The 10,000-nt window shown below is 41.6% G+C and overlaps 3 protein-coding genes across 3 annotated transcripts in view; all 3 read right to left on the minus strand.

Annotated features, from left to right (window-relative positions):
- Window positions 1-1,117, minus strand: part of LOC138016477 (uncharacterized) — a 3,669-nt gene extending 2,552 nt beyond the window's left edge. The window contains exons 1-2 of the mRNA XM_068863612.1: window positions 906-1,117; window positions 1-385 (exon numbers count right to left, since the gene is read on the minus strand). The exon at window positions 1-385 is cut by the window's left edge and continues 2,552 nt beyond it. Of these exons, the coding sequence (XP_068719713.1) occupies window positions 1-234 (234 nt within the window). The 5' untranslated portion in view covers window positions 235-385; window positions 906-1,117. The remainder of the gene's footprint in view (window positions 386-905) is intronic.
- The window catches only part of LOC138016486 (uncharacterized), a 29,031-nt gene continuing 20,034 nt past the window's right edge, over window positions 1,004-10,000 (minus strand). The window contains exon 6 of the mRNA XM_068863621.1: window positions 1,004-1,117. The gene's annotated coding sequence lies outside the window, so the exon portion shown is untranslated. The remainder of the gene's footprint in view (window positions 1,118-10,000) is intronic.
- On the minus strand, window positions 5,058-6,648 carry LOC138016483 (uncharacterized). Its single transcript, XM_068863617.1, has 3 exons — window positions 6,283-6,648; window positions 5,967-6,189; window positions 5,058-5,681 (listed from the first exon to the last, which is right to left on the minus strand). The coding sequence occupies exons 1-3, from the start codon at window positions 6,505-6,507 to the stop codon at window positions 5,218-5,220; spliced, it is 912 nt and encodes a 303-aa protein (XP_068719718.1). The 5' UTR covers window positions 6,508-6,648; the 3' UTR covers window positions 5,058-5,217.

Consider the following 10,000-nt stretch of genomic DNA (forward strand, 5'->3'; position numbering starts at 1 on the left):
CGTCAAATCGATGTTTCGTTCTTTATAGGCTTTCTCCAAGTTCTTTAGGTAATTTTCAAGACTGTCTCCAAGCACCTGGACCGTGCCATGTTGGGGGAGTCCTCTCTGAAGAAGCTCGCTATTGAGATCTGTCTTTTCCAACGCCTTGACCTGCAACCTTGGTTTCACCGCTATTGGAACTGTCTGAATTCTAGTGGGCAGAAAAAGATACGCAATGCCACCAGAGTATACCATAGACGTGGCACCCAAGTATTCTCCGAGGATTTTAACGTCTGCAGGAACATGAAGGCTTCCATATTTTTTTTCATTCCAGCTATTGTTGCATTGTGTTTCTTGGCATCATCTTCCTCGTTTCGACGGTTTTGACAAGCTGTATCAAAGTGTTCTGTAAGGCAGCAACAAAAATATGACTGTCAGTGTTCCTAACTTTTTTAAGAAAACAATTTGAATTTTAAACACCTGCTTTATTCTTCGACAATACAGAAGATCTCAGGATGGTCTTGTCGAGTGGTTTTCTTAAGTAAAAGTGATACTTCAAACTCAGACTTCTGAAGCTTTAAATAGAAATGTTTCTGCAGAGAAGCTTAAAGGGTAATGCTCAACACTACTTCCTTTTTGTAAAGTGCTGAGCTTTAGCCTGCGGAGTCCTGTCCGTTGGTACAATCTTTAACTTCTGGCAACGACCACACCTTATGGTAAATTCATTGACCGCTGTGCTATTGGACATACTTGCCAGTGCTACAAAAACATTGAAAGGCTAATTAACTTAATACATTAAGGAAGAATTAAATAATAATAATAATAATCATCCTCATCATTATCATCTCCATCATGATAAAATGTTAGGAAAAAACATCGCTGTGAATAATAACAAAAGCTCTTAACATTTTTTTAATAGCACATACCCAAATTTAAATCATCCAGCATCTTAGTCTGTCGTTCGTTTCGCTCAACACTTTCGCCCACTTTTAGGCGCTTTACAAGGTTGTCGTCCTCCACCTTTGAAGCGGACCTTTTCCTTCCACCTCCTGGCTTTCGTTTGGTTTTTTGTTGTTCTTCGCTACCAGCAACTGTGATATTTATCACCGGGGAATCCATTGCCGCTCTCACAAGTGTACTGGCCCCCCAAAAAATACCAAGACAAAAATAAAAAATACACAAAAGGTTTGAAATTTGATTGTTGTCGGCTTACCAAACAAACAATGCGCTATTGTTCTCCGTTTCTCACCTAAGTGAGAACAAGTGCTTTGAACAAATTATGACCCGTGAAACGCCCTTTCTCGATGCTGTGTGAAAACCTTTACAATACTTACAATGAAATACGTCATTGTCTGCGGTCGGATCAAAAAATGACAAACAAACAGATGTCAAAAACAAGTGGCCAATTATTGCCCTGTGAAAGACGACCTTTGTGTAACCTATACCTCATGAATAATAGCATGAAATAAGTTAGATAAACCGCTCGAACGTCGGTATTAAGCCATATACATGTATATGGCTTAATACCTCCGTTCTCGGGCCTTATCTCTTAGGTAGGGGTAGCCCACTAAGGTCATCTGCATGACCATTTCCTGTCCAGATTTATGTTTCAAGGTGTAATTATATGCTTGGAGCATAATAGCCCACCTTAAGATTCGAGGGGAGGCTCTTTCAGGTAGAGATTTGGTCTCCCCAAACGATCTCAATAGTGATTTGAGGTCAGTATAAACAACAAAGTGTTTTCCAGAGATACTGATGGAACTTCTTCACAGCAAAAGCAAGTGCGAGGGCTTCCCTTTCAATTTGACTGTAGTTTTTCTCAGCAGGGGAGAAGGATCTGTAGGCCATAACAACCGGACGCTATGTGCCATCAGGCATGATGTGGTACAAAACAGCCCCAACCCCCTTAGGAGAGGCATCACAGGTTACTACCATTTCCCTGTTGGGGCCATAATGAGTTAGCACCCCTGCTGACTGTATAAGGGACTTAACTTAAGAGAAGGCAATTTCCTGTTCCTTACCCCATTGGAATGGTACTCCCTTCCGCAACAAATGGTGAATGGGTTCTAGAGTTTCAGACAAGTTGGGTAAAAATATCCTATAGAAATTTACATGCCCCAGGTAGGCCTGCACTTCTGGGGTGTTTGAGGGCCGGGGCATTTCTTGAATAGCCTGAATTTTCTCCTGCAATGGTTCAATGCCCCTGCCAGATATCTTATGCCCTAGATAGACAATGAAAGTCATGTAGAATTGGCATTTATTTTCCCCAAGTTTCAGGCCTCCCTTTTGCAGCCGATTTAGGACTTCATACAAATTCTGCTTGTGCTCAGCTGTTGTCTTCCCTGTGATGAGAATATCATCAAGTACTTACGCGAGTCTTCATCCAGTTCAACCTGTGCATATGCCTCAGACATGTCTAGTTTGGAGAAACAAGTTCCCCCCGCCAATGCCGCAAACATATTCCCAACCCTGGGGAGTGGGTGACGATCCAAGTGAGACACCTTATTAACCGTGGTTTTATAATTGCCACAGAGTCTAATATTCTCATTGGCCTTACGCACTGGGACGATCTGGGATGCCCATTCAGAGAACTGGACAGGTTCTGTTACTCCCAAATTCTCAAGTCGCCCCAGCTCTGCGTCCACAAGCTCTCTCTCAGTAAATGGGATGGGTCTTGCTTTTTACTGGGTTGCCATTGGCAATCCAGTTAGAAAATGCGTTTGCTTTTTTTTTTCCCCCTTGTCATGAAAAGTCTTGCCTGTCACTCCCCTGCTAAGTGGTGATTGCCACCTCACTGAGGCAATCAAGGTCAACCCAAAACGTTTTTGGTCCTACGTAAAGCGGCTTCAACAAGATAATCCAGGGATAGCAGATTTTGAAGTCGATGGCAAAGTCATAAGTGATGCTCGTCTAAAATCAGAAATTTTAAACAGCCAATTTTCAAGTGTGTTTACTAAGGAGGACCTTGAAAACATTCCAGAAATGGGTTCTGATCCTACTCCTGGGTTGGGGTCTTTAATTATTTCAGAGCAAGGAGTCTTAAAACAGCTGTCTTCGTTAAATCCAAACAAGGCCAGTGGTCCAGACCAGATTCCACCCTGGTTTCTTAAAACGTTTGCTACAGACATTGCTCCAATACTGACTGACATCTTTCAAGACTCGATAGACAGTGGCACTGTACCCCGCAGGTGGAAGGAGGCAAATGTGTGTGCAGTTTTTAAAAAGGGAAAGAAATCTGGCCCTGCTAACTATAGACCTATTTCCCTTACTTGTGTTGTATCGAAGATCCTCGAGCATATCGTCCACAGCTTTATTATGAAACATCTAAACCACCATAACAATTTTAACTGACTGTCAGCATGGTTTTAGGGCAAAGAGATCCACAGAGATGCAGCTAATTCTTACCTTACACGACATGGCAAAGACTATCCAGAGCTCCTCTATCCATGCGGCCGTTTTGGACTTCGCCAAAGCTTTCGATAAGGTCCCTCATAGGCGACTCCTAAGGAAGCTGCAGTACTATGGAATCCAAGGCTCGCTCCTAAACTGGTTAGAGTCGTTTCTTACACAACGTTTTCAATCAGTTGTTTGTGAAGGCCAGACATCAAGTCAATGTCCGGTGACTTCTGGCGTACCCCAGGGTACAGTCCTCGGTCCTTTGCTTTTTTTATTATACATAAACGACTTACCAGATACCGTGCAATCATCAGTTAGGCTCTTTGCGGACGATGCTTTACTTTACGGCATTGTCGCTAGCGATGCGGACTGTGACCTTCTTCAAGCTGACCTACGCAGGTTAGAATCCTGGCAGTATCACTGGCAAATGGAGTTCAATCCTTCCAAATGTAAAATTGTTACCATCTCACATAAGAACAATCCACCCCAGAGAAAATATGTCTTCTGTGGTGTAGAGCTGGAACAGGTTGATACCTTCCCATACCTTGGGGTCACCATCAGTAACAAGCTCAAGTGGTCAGCCCATGTTTCTATAACAGCAGCTAAAGCAAGCAAATCACTGGGTATAATACAACGCAACCTTTGGAATTGCCCAAAGAAAGTAAAAGAAATTGCATATACATCCCTAGTACGACCGAAGCTGGAATATGCAAGTGCGGCTTGGGACCCGTTTTTAAAGAAAGATATCAGTGCTCTGGAAATGGTTCAACGTAAAGCAGCACGGTTTTGCTCACAGAATTATGATAGATATGCTAGTGTTACGGACATGATTAAAGACTTAGGGTGGGCCACGCTGGAAACGAGAAGAAGGCAGGCTAGATTAACGCTTATGTATAAACTCACTCATGGTCTTATTGATATCGATACCCAAAAATATTTGATTCAACATCCTGAGAGTCGCACGAGGGGAACCCATCAATTTAAATTTCGCGTGCCATATGCAAATAAAGACGTTTTTAAATTTTCGTTTTTTCCAAAAACTATAACGGACTGGAACTGCCTCCCTGAGGCTATAGTTTCATCATCCTCCTTAGAAACTTTCAAATATAGGTTAACAGCTTTCCTTAAATAATAGTTATATTTAGTTTAATATAGTTTTCTTTATTTAAATTTTTAAATCATCATTTTATATATTGATATTTGTTTTTTTTATGGTTGGTGTGATAACCGAACGGTTCTTACCGACCCAATACATGTAAATGTAAATGTAAATGTCTTTGTGCATAGAGTCTTCCGTGCGTATTTTTTTAGGTTTAAGGGGGCTGGGGTAATGCGTAGATTTCTCTGGTTCACACAGGAGAACATTTAATTAACCTGCAGTGGCGAAGAAAGTCATTGTAACGCGCATGGCGTTATAGTGCATCTTTAAACAAAATATACCCTTATGGGGCTCAAGAATGGAAACAAGACAGGCGGTGAATCTGGAATCTGGCATCTGGAATCTTAAAAGCAACGAGTAATCGACTTCGACAACAATGTTTTGCCCGTCGAGCCGAAATCAAAGTGAGCTGTATTTCTAATATTTTGCCAAGTGTGCAACACTGAAACCAAATGAACAATTCTCTGGTAACTCAGCATATGCATGGGTTCAACAAAGACAGAGAAGGAATCCATACAGTGGATCTGTTATCTCAGTTGTCTCGCTTTTGTATTTACTTGTTCTCAACTCTGCACAGTCTTCCGGCAACAATTGGAAATTTCACTAATTCAGTGGCGTCGAAAGTCATTGTAACGTGAATGGCGTTTTAGTGAATCTTTACACAAAATATACCCTCATGGAGCTCAAGAATGGAACGTCAATTGGATGAACAAGACAGCGCTGAACGGTTCTTTAGGTGACATACCCCAAACTACATGGTGAAGGCTTTCACTATTGTTCTGGTCAAGGCACCTCTTGCACCCTACAAGGAATTCTTCAGATCCAAGTCTGTCGAACGTTGGTTGGATGACCTTGACAACAGCTTCTGGCAAGGGGTCCGTGATTGGTACATGGGTTGTCTGACCTGTTGCTTGGTCTCTGTTATAGCTACACCATGAATCCTTCCCCATGGGACAGTCTTCATGCTGTGGCTTTTCAGGTGTACTGGCATAATGTTTCAGGATGGCATGTACCGCCTTTGACATTGCTTTGGCACTTCCCTTGTTGTCTCGGATTGCCTTCCCGTAAAAATTTTGAATTGTGTCAATTCGCGTCATCGCTAGTCTTCCCTGGCCAGAAAGACCTTTGCCATCTTCAAGTTTTTTACCTGGAAGCAAAGATTTGGATACCAGAAACCTTATTTTAGTAATAGAGATGAAAACTTAAAAAAAAAAAAGAAAGGAGCCTTCAACTGTAAGGCCAACATGATTTGTGACAGGTAAATATAAAGTGAACATATTAACCTTAGGTCACACTAAGAGAACAATGTATCCATCAAGCCTCTTGACTTTATAAGTGTGATTTGTTATGGTTTTTTTGTAGACGATAGATTCCAGTGGTATACCAACAACTGTAACTTTGAAAACAGGGAAGGTATCAACAAATTACTTACCTTCATATGTTGTGTGCAGTTTTCTAAGAGCAGTTCCCATCCTCTTTGTCACATGGCCTATACAGTCCTCCTTCAGAATGAATACCGCCTCACCATATGGGGCCAACTTTCTTACTTCAGCATAACTTTTGCTGTCTCCATCCCCCACGAATGGTATATACCAACGCTTGTGCTTCCCAAGTGACCGGCCATACAAGCGACAAGCACCCTGAGCTTCAATTGACTGCAAAATAAATAATTATTAAAAATTTATAAAACACAATTACCTTCCTTTCATCATGTTGTTTCCAAAATTCCTTTCTCTTGGGACATTTACCAAAAAAAGTGTGTATTTCTTCTTTGACCCCAATATAACTGTCCTAAATTCAACCTGAGTTGTCACTAGAGAACAGAAAAGAATGTCCATAAAAATAGCAGGATTTGGATATTTCGTGCTGTCGGATCGCCAGGGAGTGAGTAACGTAACCACTAAACAACCGCTGCCACAATTTTTTTGACTACGTATCCTAATTTCTTGGATACATATCCTAACCGCCAACATAAAGTGCTTTTTAGGCTAACTGGAGATTCACTTCATGTCCTCTCATCTATCCCTTGCAGTGCTTACCCTCTCTTTTATTAACGAAATTTATAAGTTAATGTCAGACCTGTGACCTCCTTTCATGATTGAGGTAGCAGTCTTCTTCGTGGCTAACAAACCTGCTAAGGAAGTCCCTCTTTGGAATTTTCCTCTCCCGTTGTTCTCGTTTCTTCTGCTCACAAGAGACACACGAATTGGATAGGAAAATGACATCCAGAACTTTCCCGGTATCAATGGAAACAACACCCACCATTTCATCTCGAGCTGACCAGCCACGACTGTTCCATGATCCATCAATTGAAACGCTAGCATCGACAACAACGTCCATTAACTGTTCATCGGTGATGCTGCCATCAATACTGTCGTCAAAATCACCACTTTCCAGCTTGAGCCGTTTCACTTCTAGCACCGCGTTTTTTAGTTCTCTTTTGAGGAGCAACAAGTCAAATAACAAAAAAAAAAACTAGTTTTCTCCAGAGCCTTCGTGTGTGAAGTCCACGAAACATTGCTTACTGGTCTTGGAAGGTTCAAGATATGGCCAATTAATCTCAGTCCAAGGACGAATTCTCGATTAATGTCGTAAACCTGTTTGTCTTCGGTGTTGTATGAAAAGAGGCCAAGACTTGGTGAGAGGTGCACTTTGGATTTTGAATCGGCAAACCCATTCCGCGCCGAGTCCGGTGCATGCCACTTCTTCAAAATTTACACTGTCGCTTTCACAGAAGCGACAAGTCACACTTTGTTCCAGTACCTGATTTAGCAACTTTCTGTCAACGATTGTCCATGTTTCGCTAGATGCTTCATCCTCTTCAAAGTTCTCTAAATCCGACGATGAAGAATAACCCTGGCTTGTACTTGGAAGTGGCTCCTTCGCTTTTTTTCTTCTAATGGCCCCATGTGCAGATGAAGCGCTGGTTGCGCATGCTTTGTCAACATGTTCTTCGCCAATCTTTGAATTCAAAGGTTGATCAAACCACGAACTCTGGTCTGGTCACTCTCAGTAAGATTTTTTTTCTTTCATCAGGAAATTCACAAGTTTTGCGTTTTTTGGGTCCTGGCTTTGATTTAGGTTTTCACCAAGGACTTTTTTCTCTTTTTGAACGTTTCATGATAGGAAATTGAAAAAAACACAACACTCAAACTTGCGTGTAAACAAAAGTATGCTAATGAGTTGAAATAGGATCTCCCGGATGAAGCAGTTTCCCGCGAAAAGGTCGCTAGGGAGTTCACGCCTTACGGAGATTATGACACTTTGATAATTTATTAACTTTTTTTACGAAAATACCTTTTTCTCAATAACTCGCGCGCATTTAAAGATATAAACTTAATTTTTGGGAAAAATTAAGTTTAAGTAATTAACTTTAATTTGGTCAATAAAACGAAATTTCGGCAAAACTAGCCTGCCAAGGTTTGGAGTAACCTTAAGCGCGCTTTCTCAAAGCACTTCAAACGACGCTTCCGTCAAAATGCACTTTCTCAGAGCGCTCAAACGACACTTCAAAACGTTCTTTCTCAAAGCGCTTCAAGCGACACTTCAAAACGCACTTTCTCAGAGCGCTTCAAGCGACACTTCAAAACGCGCTTTCCCAAAGCACTTGAAACAACACTTCAAAACGCACTTTCTGAAAGAGCTTCAAAGCACGCTTCAAACGCGCTTTCTCAAAGCGCTTCAAATGACGCTTCAAAACGCACTTTCTCAAAGAGCTTCAAACGCAATTTGTCAAAACGCTTCAAACGACGCTTGAAGACGTTCTTTCTCAAAGCGCTTCAAGCGACACTTCAAAACGCACTTTCTCAGAGCGCTTCAAGCGACACTTCAAAACGCGCTTTCCCAAAGCACTTGAAACAACACTTCAAAACGCACTTTCTGAAAGAGCTTCAAAGCACGCTTCAAATGCGCTTTCTCAAAGCGCTTCAAATGACGCTTCAAAACGCACTTTCTCCAAGAGCTTCAAACGCAATTTGTCAAAACGCTTCAAACGACGCTTGAAGACGTTTATTGTAAAGCGCTTCAAACGCTATTTCTCAAAGTGCCTCAAACGACGCTTCAAAACGCTCTTTCTCAAAGCGGCTTAGATGGGCCTTCTCAAAGTGCTTCAAACGACGCTTCAAAACGCGCTTTACACGACGCTTCAAAAAGTTCTTTCTCAAAGCGCTGTAAACGACTCTTAAAAACGCACTTTCTCAAAACGCTTCAAACGATGCTTTAAAACGCACTTTCTCAAAGAGGTTCAAAGGACGCTTCAAAATGGTCTTTCTCAAAGTGCTTGAAACGCGCTTTCTCAAAGCACTTTAAACGACGCTTCAAGACCTTCTTTCTCAAAGCGCTTGAAACACACTTTCTTAAAGCACTTTAAACGACGCTTGGAAATGCTTTTTCTCAAAGCACTTCAAACGAGGTTTCTCAAAGTGTCTCAAACGACAGTTGAAAAAGTTCGTTCTTAAAGCACTTCAAAAGACCTTTCTCAAAGCGCTTCAAATGACGCTTCAAAATGCACTTTCTCAAAGAGCTTCAAAGGACGCTTCAAAACGCTCTTTCTCAAAGCGGCTTAGATGGGCCTTCTCAAAGTGCTTCAAACGACGCTTCAAAACGCGCTTTACACAACGTTTCAAAACGTTGCTTCTCAAAGCACTTCACATGACGCTTCAAAACGCACTTTCTCAAAGAGCTTCAAAGCACGCTTCAAACGCTCTTTCTCAAAGCGCCTTAAACGCGCTTTAAACGATGCTTTAAATGATGCTTGAGCTTCAAAGAACGCTTGAAAAGGCACTTTTTCAAAGAGCTTCAAAAGACGCTTCAAAAAGCTCTTTTTTCAAAGCGCTTTAAACGCGCTTTCTCAAAGCGCTTCAAACGACGCTTCAGACCGCCCTTTCTGAAAGCGCTTCAAACAACGCTTCAAAACACACTTTCTCAAAGCGCTTCAAACGACTCTTGAAAATGCGCTTTCTCAAAGCGCTTCAAAACACACTTCAAAGAGCTTCAAAGGATGCTTAAAAATGGTCTTTCTCAAAGCGCTTCAAACGCGCCTTCTCAAAGCGCCTCAAACAACATTTCACAAAGTTATTTCTTAAAGCGCTTGAAACACACTTTTTCAAAGAGCTTCAAAGGACACTTCAAAATGGTGTTTCTCAAAGTGCTTCAAACGACGCTTCAAAAAGCGCTTTCTCAAAGAGCTTTAAAAGACGCTTGAAAAAGCTTTCTCAAAGCGCTGCAAAAATGAGCTTTCTCAAAATGCTTCAAATATCGCTTCAAACGCGTTTTCTCAAAGGTCTTCAAAAGACGCTTGAAAAAGCTCTTTCTCGAAGCGCTGCAAAATGCGCTTTCTCAAAGTGCTTCAAACGACGCTTCAAACGCGTTTTCTCCAAGTGCCTCAAACGACGCTTTAACAAGTTTGTTCTTAAAGCACTCCAATTGCGCTTTCTCAAACCTCTGAAAACGGCTCTTCAAAATGCG

The sequence above is a fragment of the Montipora capricornis genome, chromosome 9, assembly GCF_036669925.1.
Source record: "Montipora capricornis isolate CH-2021 chromosome 9, ASM3666992v2, whole genome shotgun sequence".
Lineage (NCBI taxonomy): Eukaryota > Metazoa > Cnidaria > Anthozoa > Scleractinia > Acroporidae > Montipora > Montipora capricornis.